At 44.2% G+C, this 22,544-nt stretch overlaps 1 protein-coding gene across 8 annotated transcripts; it reads right to left on the bottom strand.

The window, feature by feature from the left end:
• Positions 1–641: 641 nt before the first annotated feature.
• LOC308461262 (uncharacterized protein) lies at positions 642–21,682 on the bottom strand. Of its 8 annotated transcripts, none has more exons than XM_080978023.1 (13): positions 20,455–21,682; positions 19,108–19,380; positions 13,006–13,120; positions 11,042–11,331; positions 10,860–10,944; positions 9,239–9,462; positions 7,348–7,592; positions 6,337–6,459; positions 6,026–6,167; positions 5,876–5,926; positions 5,215–5,284; positions 3,647–3,928; positions 642–3,056 (listed from the first exon to the last, which is right to left on the bottom strand). In XM_080978023.1, exons 1-13 carry the CDS (start codon positions 20,813–20,815, stop codon positions 3,026–3,028), a joined length of 2,292 nt encoding a protein of 763 aa, XP_080834149.1. In that variant the 5' UTR covers positions 20,816–21,682; the 3' UTR covers positions 642–3,025. The 8 variants fall into 8 exon arrangements, 7 of the variants coding, with proteins under 7 accessions (XP_080834149.1, XP_080834150.1, XP_080834151.1 ...); XM_080978024.1 differs by having other exon boundaries at positions 13,006–13,117; XM_080978025.1 differs by having other exon boundaries at positions 20,470–21,682.
• Between the last annotated feature and the right edge of the window lie 862 nt (positions 21,683–22,544).

Raw genomic sequence — 22,544 nt, 5'->3', positions numbered from 1 at the left:
AACCACGAGTTGTTCCCTGCTGCTGCTTCCTTCCTGCAGTTTCTTGCCCTTTAGCAGGTTTCTGGAGCATCACCTTCGTTTCCTGTGACTAAACTAATATCTTTAGTCAGGAGATGCTTGAGCTGAGATTCCTGCATTGCAGGAGGTTGGACTAGATTACCCTTGATGTCTCTTCCAACTCTAAGATTCTATGATTCTAATGAGATTCACCAGCCTAACACTGCAGATTTTGCTTACACAAGGGTTGCAGCAGGTAACCGGCCCACTTATCCCAGTAATTAATATCCAGATTCTTCACCGACAACTTGTCTGCAGAAAAGTCTCAGACAATAATATAGGACCTCCACACCCTCCCTGAAATAATGTGAGGAGGGAAGAGAGGAGTATCATCAGCATCCTATAGAGCTGGAGGGAATTTTCTAGGCCATCTGGCCTGATGCAGAAAATCCAGCCCTACAGCATGTTCATCAGGTGGCTGTCAAGAGTTTTCCTGAAGACCACCAGCAGGGATGCCAACTTGAAAAAAATATGGGGGGGGCAGATAAACCCCACCCCACATAATCGATCACAGTATGTGGTATACACACACCATTTGAACGACATTGTCTGTCAACTTTGGGGGGGGGGTCCTCAACTATTTTATGGGGGGGGCAAAGGGTTCTTGGCCACTAGGACTTGGCTCCTATGACCTCCACTGAGGGAGCTCCCCACCCCAGGATTTGGCTCCATGAAACCATATGAGAAATTTCCAAATAAAACTGTTCCAGCAGTTTCATGCAAATGCTAAGCTGCATCAGAGACCAGATGGATCTCTGCAGGAGCCCACAAGCCCAATGCTTATATATGGATTCATCCATGACCGATGTTTCTCATCCTTGCTGCCTACAAAGAAGAGATCACTTTGCTACAGTGCAGATTATGCCTCCATAACATGCAATGCTTCAGTGTTTACTCTTGCTGAGGCCTAACTTTTGTTTACGATAACCTGCCTGAATTCTTCATGCTACCAGCAAACGTTATTAACTGGGTTGGTTGGCATAAAACTAAAGTTCAAAAATACAGCTTCACATCTTCCTACAATGTAGGGCAGGGCCAGGTATGAGAAAGCAGCAGGTGTGAATCATAGAAATATAGAGTCCTTGTGCCCTGGGAAGATGTTTGCAGAAACACTTTGGAGGTTTGTACTCAAGAACTACTGATGCTGAGGAATCACCATGCTATAATAAATCAGGGTGATTTCAGAGGGACAGACATGCTACAAAGGGGGAAATACAAGCCTGGGTTGAGAAACCAAGCACCCCTATTTCTCTTTCTGTGTTCCACCACATTATATTCAATTCAACTTAGAATTCCTGCTGTTGTGGGTATTTTCAGATGGTGTGTCATGGCACCCTGGGGTGACTTGAGGAACATTCAGGGGAGCCGTCCTTTCATTAACTTGCAACCCTGATCTTCCTGCACTCTCTTTCTCTTTCTCTCTCTCTCTCTCTCTCTCTCTCTCTCTCTCTCTCTCTCTCTCTCATTCTGAGGAACATTCAGGGGAGCTGGCAACTTTAACTTTCAACCCATTATCTTCCCAAAATAAAACAGTGACCAAAAAAGTGGCAAACACTTTTGCATGACTGTTTATATTCTGAAAATCTCCCTCCTCCAAACAAAAAACCCTCCCCAGCTTCAGTAACTAACAGTTCCTTAGTTTTACACAGAGGGCCTGAGAAATGCAAGAAGCCAACAAAGTAGCTCGATGGGTGTGTGTGGGTGTGGGTGTGGGTGTGGGTGTGTGCGCACACGCACACACGCCCCATAAAGAGGGATTTAAAAATAACCCTGAAAGTGAGCTGTGTCTTTTGTTTTTCTTACTCCTTCTACCTTCAACATTCCCCCTCCCCTTCATCTCTACCTCTCCCCACACAGGCAACCCCCTCCTCCTTAACAGTCAGCCAGCTTTATGGGGACAGGGAGAATGTTGCAGGAAAGGATCATGTCTGCATGTGTGTCCAGTGCTGTGTGTTTCTTGCTTTTCCTTCTCTACGGTAACAAAAAAAATTCTGCTTCTGATCCTAATCTTGTTTTGCCCTTTCCATGCCCAACCAAAGGGAAGCTGGGCTGCCATGTGGAGTCCATCAGCTCAGCCCTGCAAAGCAGTGGTGTTTCTTGGCTTCCTGTCAACACATGCACTCCCACTTACATGTGTGCCAAAAATAGGGGTGGGACGGAATGGAGAGATTCCCCAGTACATGTGCCTTGTAGCAGATCCCCAGTGTAAGTGTGGTTGGTCAAGGAAGAATGTGTGGTTGGTCAAGGAAGCTGTGGACTCAAAAGGGTTGAAAACCACTGGGCGATGAGAGACACAGGAAGTGAGGATAGTGTATGGAACTGCTTGGACCAGCAACAAGGAATTGTCTTCCATTTGTGCAGGTGCTTAGGCCATGAATCAAAGTGGTATGTTATGGTCACTGATCCTCTCATCTCACATAGGAGATCAGTATCGCTGCAAAGGAAGCAGTGAGCCTTTGTGGAGCACACTCTGAATGTGAGGAAGCCAGGAAAGCAATTGACCCAGCAGTCTGTGTGCCCAGCTCACAGCTTTCCATGTTGCCAGTCATTGAAGCATCCACTACCAGGATCTCTCTGGCCTCTGGAGAAACATCCTTAGAACGTGAAACAACTTCTTTGTTGAGACAGGCCTGCTCAGAGAGCTAAAGCTGACAAGTGTTTTAATATGCACTTTACTTTTATAAAGTTATATTTTTAACCACTGATATTATTCATATTTTGATTTTTTAATCATTTTTAATTTCTGACTTTTATCAGAAATTTTAATGTTTATTTGGTATTCTTAAGAAACTGTGAAGGGATTTTTTACAACTAAGTGGTATACACATTCAATTTTTAAAAAATTGACAGCTGAAGAGCACTAATTTGTGTGGGGATTGCAGCCATAAGAACACATGTTCTGCTAGACAGTACAGGGTTAGTATACACAGAGTTCTTGAACTTCCTAGAGAGGACTCTGTGTGTGTGGTCATTTCCTTTGGCTCCTCTGGGCAGGAACTCTGTAAAAAAGTAGACAATTATTTATATTTCCTTCTGCCTGTGACAAGACTCTCTCTTTCCACCATGCCTTCAAACTGAGCAGACCTGTGTGGTTGAGGCTTCTACTTTCAGTCATGTTTGCTAAGACTACTGCAATTTTATTGTAACTTAGAAGTATTTTTCTGCATACTATACTACTTTTTCTGTATATGCTGCTTGCATGGAAACGTAAGGAAAGCCTTTTCCAATTATCTTACTAAAATGTGTGGTGCATTCTCTGCAGTGGAGGTGAAGAGGAGGAAGGTAAGCAGACTGCAATTGAAAGGGATTGAATGATGGGTTTGCTTAATTCCTAAGCTTTAGTAAACTGCAAAACTCATAGGTGCTTGCGAAAAAGGCTTCACAGCTAGATTTCATTTGCATTTCTCCCACACACTTAGAAGAGGAGGTTGAGATCGAAATCTTCAGATTTAATGCTCAATCCATCTCCCATAGTTTGGCCATCCCTCATGTATCACTTTCCTCCTTCCGGCTCCTTAGCCCCCAAGTACGGATGATCTGAATTGCTGTCCATGTTGGGGGTGGGCTGCCAGCATTCCTCTTTTCTTACCCCTTCCTGCAATGCCTGAGGAGCCTCTCTGCCTCATCCCTGCAGTTGATGGTTCTGAGCACATCAGCTGTCACCTGTGGGGCATAATCCCCTGTATAGAAATTCAGCAGAAGCAGGCTCAGGTCTACCACATCTGCCTTCTCCAATGTCCCTCGGGGGATGTTGTCACAGCCCTCCTTAACAGGAAACTCATGGAGCTTGAGCTTGAACTTCTTGAGTTCGTTCTCTCGCAAGTTCTCCAGGGTGGACACCAGGCTGTCTGTGATGGTCTTCTCCATCCATCTGCATTGTCACCCCCCAGAGGCAGGAAAAAACAGACACGCTCTCAAGATTCAAAATGGACCACCCGTCTAAAAAGGTTGGTGACTCCTGCTTTAAATACTGTGATAAAGGATTGTAAGCTACATTTATTAAAGCAAATGTAAGTATGCCTTAAAAAACAGCAACGAAACAAAGTAGAGTATTCATTGTGGGATGTGAAACACAAGAGCAGTCAAGTACAACATTCCTAGAATGAACATGTTTACACATGGGGAGGAATGTTTGTCCAACTTCATGTTTCCTTCTGGGCCGGGGCAGACTTCCTCTGCATGTGACTAGAGGTGGGTGTGGCCTCACCTGTGCAGGTAATTACAAAAGCACAGGGCAGGGCAGCCATCTCTCTCTCTTTCTCCACATGCATCGAAGAAACAGCATTTACTAAGCCAAAGATGCCCTCTTGGCTTCCAGCCAAGAGAGGACAAAGGGACTGTCTTCTTAAGAGATAGATTCCAAGTGTATGTTACTTCATTAAGCTAAGTCTGCTTTCTGGGATCTGATTGTGAACAGAATGTGAGTAAACTCTTTTTATACTTTTGTAAAAGACTGTGTCGTCTCTTCTATTTTATGAGGGAATAAGTGGAAATTACCAGAATAGTTATTATAGAGGCTTTAGCGAGCCTGAGCAAACGCAGCCGCTGCAAACTTAAAATAAAGGGGAATGTTACTCTGCTGAAATTGTGGAACTTGTTAACACAAGTTAGATAAGGATATAATCAGACAATATATCCTCTCCTGCATCCCTGAATATTCCCACATTCATCCCATCATACCTTTATAGATTAGAATAAATCAAGAATATAATGTTACATTTATTTCATTAAAACAGTGTCTGGCTGGCTTTGTACCACATCAAAATTACCATAACTAGTGGGATACAGTTCAAGGCATTGTTAAAGAGCAGAGTACAGGTAAATGTTGGCTGGGGTTAGGTAAATCTGCAGTGGTAGATAAAAGCTCCAGCCATAAATAAATTGGTGCTCCCCCCCCCATTTGGTGGAATCTCTCTTTCTCTTTCTCTTTCTATTTCTCTTTACAGGAACACACATATCTGTCTTCAGAAGTGTTCATCATACATGCAATTTCCCCGAGAATTTATCTGAATTCTGAGTAACGACTTTCAGAGCCTCCCCATTGCTTCCCATCCTCCAATACCCGTTGCCCACCTGAGGCAGCTGCTTCACTGTGCCTAATGGCAAGATGGGTCTTTTTTGGTGAAATGGAGTGGGGGAGAAAGGGTTAAGCCTTACCTGCCTTCCGTACCATGTCCAGGGTTAGTTCTGCTGAATGATGCATTGCTTGGTGTGCAGCCACAAGCACCTGGGAAGGTGAAGAGGGAGGGAATACATACAAAGCAAGCAGGGACAAGAAATAAAATTAGCATGGTGGGAGATGAGCCCAAGACTTCCAAATCACATCCAAGTTTCTCTTGGATATGTTAAGAAATGATACTCAGTTTAAAATGGAGAAGCTCACACTGTAAAACTTCAAGGGAGGAATTCAACGCCAGCAAAGGCAGTTCTGCTTGTCAGATGGGACAATTTCCCGACTCCTCCCTCTGAACTCTGTTCTGCAGAGTTTTATGACCCTCCAGAGAAGATTGAGGCGAGCAGAGTGAGGAGAGGACAAAGTCCCATTGCCCTGGTGGTGCCTTGTGCTACCATGCTGAATTAGTTGAATGTGGGTGGGAAACGTCTGTAAAAAAACCTAGCTGAGTTGAAAGATTTTCATCTGGCACCAAACCAAATGATTAGCCCAGACCACCTTATCCAGGAGGGCTGTTGTTGAATAAAGTCACAAACGTTACTTTTTATTTTCCTGCAGTTCATCTGCTACTGTATCCTCAGCCCCCTCTGCTCCTATTGGGAGGAAAGTGGGATACAAATACAAGGGAAATTACAACCTGCTGACCTTGTGCTGGGTGTAGAATAGGAGAATCCAGCTCCCCTGAAATTAACTCTTCTGAAAAGGAATAAGAGGCAGTCAAAGAGGGAATGCCACCAGTGGTCCTTTTCTATCCAGCCTCCTTGATCCTGCTATGATCCCTTGATCAAAACTCACTTTTTTTTAAATGTGCCTCCCAAACAATTTCAGTCGTGCCCTTCTTCATCAGGTAGAAGTTGAACTTGTCTTGCATTTGCTCAGCAGACAGTTCTACGTACTGCTGCAGTTTCTCTGCATCCAGGTATTGAAACTTCAGTTCCTGTGGGAAAGAATGAAACCTCTGTAAGTCTGAATCTGGCTTAGCCCAGCCCACCATTACGAGGGAGTCAAATTAAAGGGTGAAGAGGGATTCTGGTTGAATTTCTCCCATTCTCAGACTTCACAGTTTGACTCTCCCCCAGTAAAACCTTTCATCATATTTGTCTCACCTTAGGATAAACTGTGACATTCTCTGAAGCCTTCAAAGATACCTGAGAACCAATCATCAGCGGTTTCAGGGTCACAGGGGGTTTCTCTATTCTCTTTGAATTTACTTCACGCTTTTCGACCGCCTGGGAATGGCAAATAAATTCACTTTTTAGATATGCAAAGAGGGAACCAAACTTCTTGAAGACTGGATCCCTACGGCCTTCTTGGCACCGTAACACCAGCTAAGGCAGGAATGGGGAACCTGATGCCCTCCAGATGTTGTTGGACTCAAATCAACCCTAACCAGCTTGGGTCAGGGATGATGGATGCTGTAGTCCAAGAGCATCGGCAGATACACAGATTCCACATCTGCAGTATGAAGAAGATTAAACCACTATGGCACTAGAAACTACTGGGCAGCCTGAACTAAGCCTGAGCTAGTTGGCAGAGAGGTACCAGCAATCCTGCGTCCACCTCATCTTCTCTTGATGAGACCATGCAGGAAACCACAGAAGCCACAGAACCTCAATATTTGAATGAAGCATAAGAAGACATTTTAAAGAAAAGTTCAAATTGAGAATGTAATATGATAATGTGCTTTATCTCCCATGTGCCAACACTGCAAATCAGGAAGAATGTTTTTCCTCAAGAGTTCTTATAGACAGTTCATAATTACCAAGCTGATTCCTTAATGAACAAAGCTGAATTTGTTCATCAATAAATCTGAAGGAAGCCTTACTTATTTCAGTGAAGGCTTCCAAGAGAATGTGCTTAGAATTTTGTTTTCACAAGTCAGTGACAACAACGTTTGTTTAGAGAACCAGACAGGACATTTGGCCTCTAGCAAGCCGGGTGGCTAACAAAGGAAAAGGGTGTATTTCAATATTGCAAACTTCAAGCCCAACAAAGATAAGTACAGTTCATGCTCCCCAATGTATAATTTTGCATAGCTATTCTGTCAGGGTTAGAGTGATCAAGCAAAAGATCCAGGTAATCTGCAATACCAATCAAAGTTGGAGATTCCAAGTTACCTTTACTATAGAAGAGTCATTGGGCAGGAGGTATAGGTGAAATGTTGGTGTTTCCAGTCGAAGTCTCTGATAGAGCAGTACGACAGTGTTGATCTTTTGCTTAAACCACTTTTTCAAAATGACTCCAAGGGAAGAGAACTTGGGGTTTTCCAACACAGCATGGTGAGGCTCCACTCTGTCTGGTTTCTCCAGCCTCATCTCCCCTTCAACAAAATGTGCAATGTAGACATGGGAACTGTCGTCACCTGAAAAGACAAGCATGTTAGCAGTGGGAAAGTGAAACTTAACCCCTCCCTATTTCAGCTCCTGCCAACCTAGCAGTTCGAAAGCACCTCAAATTGCAAGTAGATAAATAGGTACCGCTCCGGCAGGAAGGTAAACAGCGTTTCCGTGCGCTGCTCTGGTTCGCCAGAAGCGGCTTAGTCATGCTGGCCACATGACCCGAAAAAACTGTCTGCGGACAAACGCCGGCTCCCTCGGCCAGTAAAGCAAGATGAGCGCTGCAACCCCAGAGTTGTCTGCAACTGGACTTCACTGTCAGGGGTCCTTTACCTTTTTATTTCATGCAAACTTTTATTTTCTTATTCTCTTTTAAGAGGTTTATAACGTTGTTTCACAGGACAATATGCTCACATGGCAGCTTACAACAGAGTGCAAATCATAGAAAATAATAAAACAGCACAGTTGGAACATTTTGAAAAATTACAAAAGACTAGTTACAGATAGGTAGCCGTGTTGGTCTGCCATAGTCAAAATAAAAAAAATCCTTCCAGTAGCACCTTTAAGACCAACTAAGTTAGTTCTTGGTATGAGCTTTCGTGTGCAAGCACACTTCTTCAGATACACTGAAACAGAAGTTGCCAGATCCTTCTATATAGTGAGAAGGTGGGGAGGGGTATTACTCAGAAGGGTGGTGGGAATGGGAGATTGGCAGATAGCTGAGATGAGCCTGCTGACGACTCTTAACGACTGTAATAGGTCTTACAGGAAAAGGCAAGGGGTGAGAAGGTGAGAAATGGCTTAGTCATGTATAATGGGATAAGAATCCAATGTCTTTGTTCAAACCAGGTCTCTCCATGGTTTTAAGTTTGGTAATGAGTTGCAATTCAGCAGCTTCTCTTTCCAGTCTATTTCTGAAATTCCTTTGTAGTAAAACAGCTACTTTGAGATCTTGTATAGAATGTCCTGGGAGATTGAAGTGTTCTCCTACTGGTTTCTCTGTTTTGTGATTCTTGATGTCAGATTCTTGATGTCAGAAATCTGACATCAAGAATCACAAAACAGAGAAACCAGTAGGAGAACACTTCAATCTCCCAGGACATTCTATACAAGATCTCAAAGTAGCTGTTTTACTACAAAGGAATTTCAGAAATAGACTGGAAAGAGAAGCTGCTGAATTGCAACTCATTACCAAACTTAAAACCATGGAGAGACCTGGTTTGAACAAAGACATTGGATTCTTATCCCATTATACATGACTAAGCCATTTCTCACCTTCTCACCCCTTGCCTTTTCCTGTAAGACCTATTACAGTCGTTAAGAGTCGTCAGCAGGCTCATCTCAGCTATCTGCCAATCTCCCATTCCCACCACCCTTCTGAGTAATACCCCTCCCCACCTTCTCACTATATAGAAGGATCTGGCAACTTCTGTTTCAGTGTATCTGAAGAAGTGTGCTTGCACACGAAAGCTCATACCAAGAACTAACTTAGTTGGTCTTAAAGGTGCTACTGGAAGGATTTTTTTTACAAAAGACTAGTAAGCCAATACTACTGACTTCTAGAATCCACACCGCAGGCCCCATAGCATTCTGGAAACATCAATGGAAGTTATTCTTGTTTAGGATCCCTCCTATTATGGTTATAATGCTGGGAACTTTCCCCCTGCCATACCTTCAAGACACAAGAAGTGAGGGACATGAATGGCTGCCACAGCTTCTACTACATCTACTTTAATGTTGAGCAGAGGGCCAGCGACATGCAACTCCTCAGTGGTCTGTTCTTCCAGGTGCTTAGGCCATGAATCAAAGTGGTATGTTACGGTCACAGCTTCTTTCACTTCACATATGAGATCCGTATTACCGCAAAGGAAGGAGCCAGCCTCAGTGGAGCGCACTCTGAATGGCACAAAGGGAAAGATGAATCAGGTTGAACATTGTATTTGAGAGCAGGAGCAGTAAAGGAGTCTAGAAATGTTGTGAAATGCTGAAAAGCTGCAGAATCATTTAGCATGCGGAATCACTGAATCCTGAGGATGAGTTATAAATATTGTATCTGTTTGCAGGCAGACCCAGTGTCCCTCTGTCTGCAGTGACTGTCTGAGCTTTGTGGTGCCTGTGCACAATGAAGACTCTATGTGACTCAGTAACTCTGTGTATGCTCTAAAGCTAACTTAATCTTCTGTTCACTATGCTGTGAGAGCCAGTGTGGTGTTGTGGTAAGAGCGGTGGACTCGTAATCTGGGGAACCGGGTTCCCGTCTCCGCTCTTCCACCTGCAGTTGCTGGGTGACCTTGGGCCAGTCACACTTCTCTGACGTCTCTCAGCCTCACTCACCTCACAGAGTGTTTGTTGTGGGGAAGGAAGGAAAAGGAGATTGTTAGCCGCTTTGAGACTCCTTTTACTGAAGAAGATTCTGCGTTATTAATTTACACTGTGCGTCAAATATGAATTGGGAGAACTTTTTCTGCTGTTCTAATTGATATTTTTGCAGGAGATGCTTCACACGCTGAGTTATGGAGGTAAAAAATTGATAGAAGGACATCTCCTGGTCAAGCATCACTCAACTGAAGCACAAGTGCTATGAGGCCACCCAATAAGTAAAAAAGGTGGTTTTTCTTATACAGAGAAGGTGTTTTTAAAATGGTGCCTTCATGCAGAGCAAAGCAAGCTGGTGAAAGTAACTACTCATCTTCTGTTTACCCTTGTGTTGATGACACTAGAACATCAGGGAAATTTCTCATACTCGGTAAGCAGGGCAAGAGTTCTGTAACCAATGTACCCATTTAGCGCTAAACACCAGACCAAAAAGCACACTGCTTTAAAGTGATTGGGAGGGAAACCATGCATGCCACCTTGAACTCTTTGGGAGAAAGGTGGGATATAACTTAAATCATATCAATAAAATGTTCTTAAGGAGGAGAAACAACAGTTCCTCAAAAAATAAATAAATGCAGAGTTCCATATTTTTCACTCCCTGTGAAATAGTAAGGAACAGCAATGCTCCAAGGTAATGATTTTCCAGCTGTATTTGAGGGACCCAGGAGTTCCTCAATGAAGAGATCAGGATTGGTGGGTAAGCTTCCTTCAGAGAGAATTTGCCCACCATGGCCAACTGTTCATTGCAACGTGAAGAACATACCGTAGATGTACTCTGTGTATGTTTTAGGGAGCACCACCATATATGATGACTGTGAGACCCACAGAAACCAGATGTGCTCTGTGGAACAATTAAATGTAAAAACCGTTCCCTGAATGGAAAAGGTTTTTAAATGTCTGATGGAGAGGTCACTCACCTGTATGCTTCGATGCCCCTTTCTGAGTCCCAAACCACCTCTGGCTCTATTGGGCCAGCTGCCTTGAGTGGAGTTTGATCCAAATCTGTAAAAGGAAGACAATTATTTGCCTGACACGACTGTTGCAAGGAGGAAGTTAGTTGAACTGCCCTTGAAGTTTAAGAACTCGAAGTCAAACTCACCATGCATTGCAGATAGCAGAACTAGAACGGTACCTGGATGTGCCATTTCTACACATTCCAGGAACCTGCAACAAGCTTGCTCCCCCCTTTCCTGGATTATACTCAGCAATTGTTCACTTTTTAAAATTTTCAACATTTCGCAAATGTCTCTGTATTCTTTCAGAGTGATGACATAGAAATAGTATAGCACATCTACAAAATGTTCAGTATCCGGTTCAAGAATTTCCATTAATTGTTTTCTTCCCTTGCAGATCATCTCATTACTAGAGATTGTGGATATTTCCAATGACCTGTGGAAGAAACATTTATTTTATTTAGGTGACAGAAGGCGGGGAGAGGAGAATTAGAACGTAGTTAGGATGCAGACTGCTCCCTTACCATAAATGCCAACCAGGGTCCTTAGGCCAACCCCCTAATAATTTTCTTCTGGGGACACAACCCCTCAATATTTTCTCCCCACCACTGCCCACCCACCTGCCTTCCCATCTCCCTCCCTTGGTTTGCTGTCTACCCCCAGCCAGGCATCACTCTCTCTTTCTGGCTTTCCTCCAGGAGGAGCAAAGTGGGACACAGCAGTGGCGGGGGGTGGATGTGAGTGTGGATGTGAGTGTGTGGTTCGTGTGTGTCTGTCTCCTACCTGGCTTCCCATCCCTCCATCAACTGCTCACTCCCTCTCTCTGTGTGGCACCCACCCAACCCACCATGGTGGCAGCCTGAGCAAAGATGAGCATGCCTGGCCAGTGGGTGATGACAGGCATGGGCAAGGCGGATGCCTGGCTGAGAGGAGACAGCTGACGTAGGGACAGAGGGAGGCAGAGCAAGCACCCTGGCCGTGCTGCAAACACCAACACCGACTGCCTACACTCAATGCAGCTGCCTGGGTGCACACTGGCCTGACACCAGACTTAGTGCAGCAAGGGGGCGGGGGCAGGGGAAGTAGGCAGGCCTGCCCCACCCATATTTTGTTTAAGTTGGCGCCACTGTCTCTCACACGGAATCAAACTGTTGGCCCACCTAAATTCATATTATCATCATGTTATGATGAAACTATGCTAATTTGTCATATTATTATGAAGTTGCTTTTGTAGTGTTTGAAATTGGCTTATGGGTTGCCCTCTAGCCTCCCACCTCAGGGTTGCCTCACGTTTATGTGAACCATACCACTCCTTGCTGTGGTCCTTTCCTTCAACCTTCCCCCAATCTTTGGGTTCCCTGCCCCCTAGGGGTTCTTTTCCCCAAAACAAATTCCAATCCTTACCGTGCCCTCCCAACTCGTCCCTCCACGGGGCGGGAGTGAGATGATAATCCCAGCCAAGCTATCCTGACTGTAAGCCATTTGCTGATGACCACTGTCCCCCAAGCAACTGGAAAGTTCCCTGCCCTCAGACCATCTTAATGTGACATACAGGGCTGGAGGGTTTAAAAGGTCTTTCAGATATCAAGAGTCATTTGCTGGGGAGGCTGCAGCTCTTGCTTTCCTGCTTCAAGCAGCAGTTGGACTAGAATAGATGGCCCACCGAGTTCCCTCCAGGTCTGGTATTCTATGACACAGGCAGGATACCTGCAGCCAGTGGACCACAGGTAGCCCTCGGATGCACTCCCTGAGGCCTTCCAAGGCTTGTGGAGCCCTGCCTCCATTCCCCAGCTGCCTTTAAAGTATCTGGCAACCTGCCAGCATCAGTGGAAAATATGCACTTTGGTTTTCCTGCCCAATGGTTGAGGCAGAAAGTGGGAAAGGTCCAAAATAGCAATTTTCAAAGTATTTTTTCCCCAAGCAGGGGCACACACACATTTATTAAATTAGTGCTAAAGCATTTTTGTTTTAAGCAGGAAAGCTTGTATTGTTTTAAGATTAATGGATTTTATGTTTGTTTTGGATTGGAAGGGTTAGCTGAGAGGGGAAAGATTGCTATAATTGTAGCTAAAATGGTGGCTTCCGTCAATTATATAAGTACAGAAATTACCCTTTGGTGGCTTTTTCTGATGGAACCAGTTCCTCCAGAGCTTGATTAATTTTTGACGACAAGAATTCAGCTGGCCGGTGCCTTGAAACATGCATTTTGCAAAGACGCTCTGCTGCTAGATATTGAGAAAGTGAGTGCATGTCAACAGCTTTACTGAGTCCTTTCCCCTTTCTACATATTTTTAACCATTATTTGGCATTGACACACAGATTTGGCATTGTATTGCACGAAAGACAGCATTGGTATAGAAAGGATTCACTTCCGTCTCATACTAGTCAGTCTGCCAGTGATGTGGAGGTATCATTTTGGGTGGCCTAAAGCTTAATGTGGAATGCATACTTCTTTCCAACACTATTTTGGCTGTTAATGTCATGGGTGACATACTGAAGACACAAAGGCAGACAATACCAACAAGAAAGAAAAGTGGGAGACATCTAAGAAAACTTATTAAGAATTATAGACCAATTTCACTACTAAACATGGATTATAAAATATTTACGGGTATCCTGGCTAACAGGCTAAAACATTTCTTAAACAGGGTAATAGGAAATGATCAAGCCGGCTTTTTACCGGGGAGGCAAATAAGAAATAATACAAGCATAATTAATGACCTACTGGAATATACATAAATGAAACCAAGCAAAAAGGTAGCAATGCTACTGGAAGAAGGCTTTCGACAGCATATCGTGGAACTTCTTAATTAAAACTTTTGAGAGCTTGAGAATAGGAAACAACATCATGAATGGAATTAAGGCAATTTATGACAACCAGAAAGCCAAAATAATTATAATGAAATCACTGAAGAATTTAATATAGAAAGAGGGACTAGACAAAGTTGTCCCTTGTCCCCACTCTTATTATCACAACGTTGGAGACTCTCTTAATAGCAATAAGGAAAGACCAGGAAATAAGGGGCATCAATTTAGGTAGCTGATATTACAAGGTGAAGGCATTTGCTGATGATGTGTTTATTACTATAGTCATACCTCATGTTACGTCTGCTTCATGTTACACTCTTTCAGGGTACATCCCACAGTGACCCGGAAGTACTGGAAAGGGTTACTTCTGGGTTTCGCCACTCGTGCATGCACACAAGCGCAAAATGACATCCCGTTCGCAACCAGAGACACCACTGTTCTGAAAACCCAATTGAAGGCATACAAAAAGCACTAGTGAAAATGAATGAATTTGGCAAGGTCTTGGGATTTAAACTGAATAAAAATAAATCTAAATTATTAACAAAAAATATGGAAGAGATGGAACAAGAGGACCTAGAGAGAATAACGGGTCTAAAGACCACAAATAAAGTAAACTATCTGGGGGTCTGGATTACAAATAAGAACACTAATTTATTTAAAGAGAATTACATTAAAAAATGGAAGGAAATTAAAGGAAATTTAGAAAATTGGAGTAAATTGAAGCTGTCATTATGGGGCAGGATATCAGTGATTAAAATGACAATACTTCCCAAAATCCTCTTTCTCTTTCAGACAATTCCAATAATTATTGGGACAAAATGTTTTAAAGATTGGCAGAGGGACCTGGCCAATTTCATTTGGCAGGGCAAAAAAGCAAGAATGAAATTTAAATTGTTGACGGAACCCAGAGAAAGAGGAGGGTTCGCGGTCCTGGACCTCAGAATGTACTTTGAGGCCACATGCTGGACTTGGTTGAAAGACTGGATGTTGCTTAGGAATACCGAAGTCTTGGATTTAGAGGGCTGAGACAAGGTTTTCGGGTGGCATAAAAGCACCTAAATGCTTCACGAACCACCTAATGAGGAAGGCCTTATTCGAGGTTTGGGAGAGGAATAAATCCAAAGTTATAACAAAAACCCCTTGGTGGATATCACCTATAGAGTCAACTGACATTCATAAGAATAACATGAACAATAACTGGCCAACTTACAGAGACTTGGTGGATGAGATAAATTATTGCCCCAAACTGAAAGGGTTTGAAGAACTCAAGCAACTAGGGCTAAATTGGCTAGAATATTACCAGCTTAGGGTGACTTTTGAAAAAGATAAGACTTTAAAAGGGTTTGATAACAAAGCATCAATCTTAGAGAAGGAGGTTTTACAGAACAACCAAAAGACTCTCTCCAAAATGTACAAGCTGTTAAAGAATGCTCAAATAGAAAAAGAGGAAAAGGGAAAGGCCATAATAAGATGGGAGCAGGACTTAGGTTATGTAATAGAATATAAAGAGTGGAAAAAACTGTGGTCAAAAAAATATTAATTTTACAGCATGTTATTTAATAAAAGAAAACTACCTGAAAATGCACCATAGGTGGTATTTAACACTGGAGAAATTGGCTAAAATGAACAAATCGCTTAGTAATAAGTGTTGGAGATGTACAAAGCAGATTGGAACCTTCTACCATATGTGGTGGACACGTCCAGAGATCAGAAAGTTCTGGGACATGATCCATGAAGAAATAAAAAAGTTACTAAGAACTTCACATGGCAAAAGACCAGAAACATACCTTTTGGGTATACAATGGTACCTCGGGTTAAGTACTTAATTCATTTTGGAGGTCCGTTCTTAACCTGAAACTGTTCTTAACCTGAACCACCACTTTAGCTAATGGGGCCTCCTGCTGCCGCTGCTCTGCTGGAGCACGACTTCTGTTCTCATCCTCAAGCAAAGTTCTTAACTTTGCACCACCTTGCCCAGATTATCCGGAGCTTTGGGCTGGGCTGTCTCCAATATGCTGATGACACTCAGCTCTATCTGCTGATGGATGGCCACACCGACTCGGCCCCGAACACACTGACCAGATGCTTGGAAGCTGTGGCTGGATGGTTTCGTGGGAGCCGATTGAAACTAAATCCTTCGAAGACAGAGGTCCTATGGCTGGGTCGGGATGGCATGGGGATGAGGGACCAACTCCCTTCTCTTGCGGGTCCCAATTAGTGCCATTGCCTTCCGTTAAGAGTTTGGGTGTAATCCTTGACGCCTCCCTTTCCATGGAGGCGCAAGTTACAGCAACAGCCAAGGCGACATTTTTCCACCTTCGCCGCATCAAGCAGTTGGTCCCTTACCTGGCCACAGTGATCCATGCGACGGTCATCTCCAGGCTTGACTACTGTAATTCGCTCTACGCGGGGCTGCCCTTGAAGCTGTCCCAGAAACTCCAGCGGGTGCAGAATGCTGCAGCGAGACTCCTCACGGGGTCCCTGCCATGGGAGCATATTCACCCAGTGCTTTTCAAGCTGCACTGGCTCCCGGTGGAGTACAGGATCAGATTTAAGGTGCTGCTTTTGACCTTTAAAGCCCTTCACGGCCTAGGACCCTCGTACCTATGGGACCGCCTCTCCCGGTATGCCCCACGGAGAGCCTCAAGGTCCATAAATAGCAACACACTTGTGGTCCCGGGCCCTAAGGAAGTTAGATTGGCTTCAACCAGAGCCAGGGCCTTTTCAACTCTGGCTCCGGTCTGGTGGAACGCTCTGCCTCACGAGACCAGGGCCCTGCAGGATCTGATTTCTTTCCGCAGGGCCTGTAAGACAGAGTTGTTCCGCCTGGCCTTTGGCTTGGAGCTAATTTGATAACGAGCCCTCAAAATTAGAAAAAGAACTTTTACATAATAATAACAAAATTATTTCCAGAATGTACTGACTCCTCCTTGACTGGGAAGGAGTCAGTAAGTTTTTTCCCTGGCAAGGGAAAAAACCCAGAATTAAATATAAAATACTAACAGATTCAAAAGCGAGAGGGGGATTTTCCCTGCTAGATTTGAAGATATACTTTGAAGCTGTGACTTTCTGCTGGATCAAGGATTGGATTCAGTTAGACAATGCTGATGTATTAGATTTGGAAGGATTTGACAATGTATTTGGATGGCATGCATATTTATGGTATGATAAGATATCGGCTCATAAAGGTTTAAAAAAATCATGTAATTAGAAAATCATTATATCATGTTTGGATAAGGTATAAAGATCTCTTAGAAAGGAGAACACCCAGGTGGATTTCACCAATGGAAGCAAAGGCACACAAAAAGTAAAATATGGAGAGTAAATGGTTGAAATACACAGATTTATTGTTGGAAGATAATGAAGGATTTAAATGGAGACCATTTGACCAAATTAAAGATAAATTGGATGGACGGTTATCAATGAATTGTATAAACTTGATAAGAAAAATGGTTTTGCGACAGAAAAATCCAAATTGGAAACGGAATTGTTAGATACCAATGTTAAAAATCTCTCTAAAATGTATAATTTACTGTTGGAATGGCATGCAAAGGATGAACAAGTTAAATCTGTGATGATTGATTGGGCAAGAGATGTTGGACACAATATAATGTTGGATGATTGGGAAAAGCTATGGAAGAAAGGGGTTAAGTTTACTGCATGTACTGTATTAAAATAAAACATTATGAAAATGATGTATAGATGGTACTTAACCCCAGTAAAATTAGAAAAGATCTACCATACAAATGATAATCTTTGTTGGAAATGTAAAGAAAAAGAAGGTACTTTTTACCATATGTGGTGGACATGTCCTAAGGTGAAAGACTTCTGGGGAAAGATTTATAATGAGTTGAAAAAAATGTTGAAAAATACATTTATTAAGAAACAAGAAGCCTTTCTACTTGGTATAATAGGATTGGAATTGCCCAAAAAAGATGTTAGACTGTTTGTTTATGCCACTGCAGCGGCAAGACTTTTATTAGCCAAAAATTGGAAATCGCAAAAAATACCAACAATAGAAGATTGGCAGATGAAGATGTTGGATTTATTGACTGGAAGAATCTGCGACCAGAAAGAAGAGGAGACACAAGAGGATTGGAAGAAATGTAAAGAATATTTAGCTAAATATTGTAATATAAGATAACTAGAAAATTCTTGGAATCAATGAATAGTTTTTGGGGTAGAATAAGAATATGTGTTAGTAAATATTAAGGATTAGAATATTAATAAAGGAGAAGAGGTTAGTAAATGTTAGGAGTCAATATTATTAGAAATATGGAGAACTGTCATACAGGTGATATAAAGAAATTCAGTTAGAGGGGATGCAAGGGAGTCAGTTATAATGTTATGACAATTAAATATCTGAAGAAATGTTTTTTGTGTGTGTTTAGCTTACTGTATTGTGAAGTGTTTTTCTTTGTTGTGTGTTTTGTAATGTCTTTTTTGTCATAAATGTGGAAAAACAATAAAAAAATGGGGGGGGAGAGAAAATAATCAGAGAGCTTGTCTTGTGTGGGAGAGCCTATCAACCTGACAACCCGTAGCATATGTGAAAAGGATCTAGGGGTCTTAGTGGACTACAAGCTTGACATAAGTCAACAGTGTGATACAGCAGCATAAAAAAGCTAATGCTATTCTAGGCTGAATCAACAGAACTATATTGTCCAGATCAAGGGAAATAATAGTATGACTTTATTTTGTCTTGATCAAACTATGTCTGGAATACTGTGTCCTGTTCTGGGCACCACAACTTAAGAAGGATGTTGACAAGGTGGAATGAGTGCAGAGGGGGGCAACCAAGATGATCAAGGGTCTGGAAACAAAGCCTTATGAGGAGCGCTTGAAGTAGCTGGGTGTGTTTAGCCTGGAAAAGAGGAAACTGATAGGAGATATGACAGCCATCTTCAAATATTTTACGGGCTGTAAACGGAGGGAGCATGTTTGTTTTCTCCTGCTCTTGAGGGTAGGACACAAACCAATGGCTTCAAGTTACAAGAAAGGAGATTACAAGAATGGAGATTATGACTAAATACCAGGAAGAACTTTCTGACAGGAAGAGCTGTTCAGCAGTGCAACTGACTCCCTTGGGACATTATGGTCTCTCCTTCCTTGGAGGTTTATCAGCAGAGGTTCTAACGAATCATCAACTTGCTTCCAATAAGTTGCAAAGGGAATGTGCTCTGCTATTTATCACTAGCGTGAGTGAGGAGGGATAATATCAAAACAATATATCATTTCCAACCTTCCTTAACATTCCCACAATGTCAAGAAGACATATTCAGATGGGCACATAGGTTTCTCTCTCTCTCACACACACACACACACACACAGCCCTGTTCAAGAAGCCTCATCTCAAACCAGTCCCATCAGACTCAGCCAACGTTCTCCCTTCCAAGTTCCTTACCTTCCCTGGTGGAACTTGGGGGACATTCTGGCAGGGGCTCACGGTCAAAGGCTTTCAGCACCTCTGAAGCCACTTCCACAGCATAATCCTCATCACAGTATGCAAGAAGCAGTTCTGTGAGCTCCCAAGCATTTGCCTTCTTCAGCAGTTTCGTGGGGATACTGACATAGCCTTCCTTGACGGGGAACTTGCTGAGTTTGACCATGAACTTCTTCAGATCTGACTCCTTCAATGTATTCAGTGTGGCCAGCAGGCATAAATGTGTAATCTGCACTGTGGTGATTTTTGATGTTAGTAGAAGTATTGAACAGAAAAATCCAGCACTCCTACATTCCCCTTCTTTTCCTGTTGGAGCACATTGAATATTCCCCTTCTCTTCCCGTTGGAGTACTTTCAGACTGGACTAAGTAGGGAAGGGCTGTGGATTTGTAGTAGATCACATGCATGCAAAGGATCCCAGGTTTAATCCCTGGATATATCCAGATAGGGCTTGGAAAGATTCCTGCATAAATTCCTGGAACGAACTAGATGGACCCAGTGGCCCATTATGCCCTAAGGCAGCTTCCCATCCTTCTAGCCTCTCAGGTGATTGAAGGAGCTCAGCCTGGCCCAGAAGAGAGAAACTGATCCAAGAGGGTTTGAAGACTCTCTTGACTTACAGGCCTCTTCTCAACTATTTGCTGGCTTCTACATTTATTTCCCACCCCGTTTCTGATGTTCCTTCTTCCTTGGTGGGGAGCGGATGCCGTGTAATGTTTTGCCTCAGGTGCTAACATGTCTTGGACCAGCCCTGGTTCAGATGGAGGGCAGAGGGGTGTGGGAAGACGCCACCTCACTTTACACAGGGAAGATTTACATCCATCATTCCACTCACTTTCACCCTGGACCTCCACCACCCCCACTCCCGGAATTTGGGTCTTTTCTCCTGCTCTGGAGGGTAGGACTCGAGGCAATGGCTTCAAGTTGCAAGAAAGGAGATTCCAACTAAACATTTGGAAGAAGCTTCTGACAGTAAGAGCTGTTCAGCAGTGGAACAGACTCCCACAAGAGGTGGTAGACTCTCCTTCCTTGGAGATTTTTAAGAAGAGGTTGGCCATCTGTAATGGATGCTTTAGCTTAAATCCCTAAATTGCAGGGGGTTGGACTAGATGTCCATTGCGGTCCCTTCCAACTCTTAGAGAGGAAGGATATGGGGGAGGAGGATATGGGGACTCGAGCAGGAAAGGTTTACCCGCCCAAGGACGAAGGCAACCATGGGAGGGAGCTGAGCTCTCGGTACTGACAGAACCCGCGAGGGGTCAGCACCATCAGTCGGATCGAGCCCCCGCCCCGCTCCCAGTCCCTTACTTAGCCAGGTGATACCCGAGGGATCGTCCACCGGCGGATTGTAGTCCATCGCCTGCAGCACCAGGGCCGTCACCTCCACAGCATAAGCCTCACCGTAGTAGCTGAACAGCAGCTCTACGAGCTGCAAAGGCATGGCTTCCTTGAGCAACTCCTCGGAGATTCTTCTGACGCCCTCCTTGACCGGGAATCTGAGCAGTTCGCGCTTGAATTTCTCCCACTCCCCTTCCCCCTGCTTCAACTCCAAAAAGATGTCCAGAAGGAGGGAACTGGCGGATTGCAGATTCGGGTTCTCAGGATGTAAGAAAATGAGGGCACGCATGTGATTTGTGGAAAAGAAGAACTTAGTCCCCATTGCGCTCATTCTCCGCCAGCCACAGCCCAGCCAAAGCCTCGGCCAGGGAAAAACTCAGAAGATCTAGAGACTGTGCCAAGGCAGAGAGGCAGGTAGGCGCGATCCCCGGGCCAACTCGCCTGGAAAGAGAGAGGCCTGGCCGGTGAGCAGCAGGAAACCCGCTCCGAGAGCCCCGTCTCTTGCCCTGCGCGACGCCTTCTTTTCCCTTTGGCGAGGAATCTCTTGGAGATCCTTCCCTCCGGCAGCAGCAGGAGACTGGAGGGCGGGGAGGGCGGAAGGGGCGTCTTTCCAGCAGCTCACCTTTCGGGCTCCCCAGCCCAGCCCTGCGTTGGAAGAACTTGGCTGAGCGGTTCTCGGGGGAAGACCTCCGAAGGCAGCCCTCGCAAGATTTGCAGGGGCGCTTTGGCTGCAAGACGGGGGTGAAGAGAATCCGCTCTTGCTCTCCCTTTGCGCAGGATCTGAAGCCGGGAGGAGCGGCAAGGAGGCAGAGCAGGAAAATGTGGGAGCGCGAGAGGAAAACCTGCTCGTCCTTTGGAAATCTAAAGCACCCCACCCACAGAAAAGGAATCTGTTATTTTGTTCAGGGTGCTGGGACTTGAGGATCTCTCAGAGGTGAACTATGGTTCCCAGGATTCTTCCTGGGCGTGGGCTTGAAATGCGTGCCTTCTGGCACTTGTGCTGCGCTCTCGGAGGCTAGTTTCTTTTGAGGAGGGCACAGCGCTCCCCTCCAAGAAATGCAGAATACCCACCCCGCCTGTCAGCCAAGTCATGCCCCACCTTGTAAGGGCTGCAGCTGAGGAGACTGGCACAGAAAAACCAAAGAGCCCACCGGAACATTTTCCACACACAAACACACACACACACACACACACACACACACACAGACACAAACACAGCGTGGCAATCGAGCGGACTGGAGGCAACTTAGGCAGTGAGTGCTTTTAGTTTTAACTGCATGAGGCATAATCCTGCCACAGAAACTTTCATTTACTTGCAGCGTGGCAGCCAAGATATGAAACCTGGTGGGTGGGGGTCAGGAGTGCCAACTTGAAGAACACATTGGAAAGCGGCAGAGAAGCCCAGCCTTGCATAATCGATCACATGAGGCGATGCATACGCTATCAGTCTGCATTTCTTAGTGCAGAGAGTATTGATATGATGTGTAGAGATCTTTCCTATTCTACTTAATTCAAGAGTCATGGATTGAATGTCAATGACTGTCAACTTTTTTGGGGGAATCGCATATTTTATGGGGGGGCAAAGGGTCCTTGGCCACTAGGAGTTGGCTCCTATGGCCTTCAGTGAGGGAACTCCCCACCCCAGGAATTGGCTCAATGAAACCATATGAGAAATTTCCAAATAAAACTCTTCCAGCAGTTTCATGCAAATGCTAAGCTGCATCAGAGACCAGATGGATCTCTGCAGGAGCCCACAAGCCCAATGCTTATATACGGATTCATCCATGCCCGATCTTTTTCCACCTTGCTGCCTACAAGGAAGAGATCACTGGCCCAGCCTTTGTTTACAGTAACCTGCCTGAAATCCTCATGCTACCAGGAAACTTTATTAGCTGGGTTGGTAGGCATAAAACTAAAGTTCAAAGTACAATGTAGGACAGGTGTGAATCATAGAAATATTGAGTCCTTGTGCCCTGGGAAGATGTTTGCAGAAACACTTTGGAGGTTCATACTCAAGATCTATTGATGCTGAAGAATCACCATGCTATCACTGGTCAACA

The sequence above is a fragment of the Podarcis pityusensis genome (assembly GCF_964106645.2).
Source record: "Podarcis pityusensis genome assembly, chromosome: 13".
NCBI classification, from domain to species: domain Eukaryota; kingdom Metazoa; phylum Chordata; class Lepidosauria; order Squamata; family Lacertidae; genus Podarcis; species Podarcis pityusensis.
Note: the sequence above shows the minus strand (reverse complement) of the source record. Positions and strands in the feature narration are given on the sequence as shown.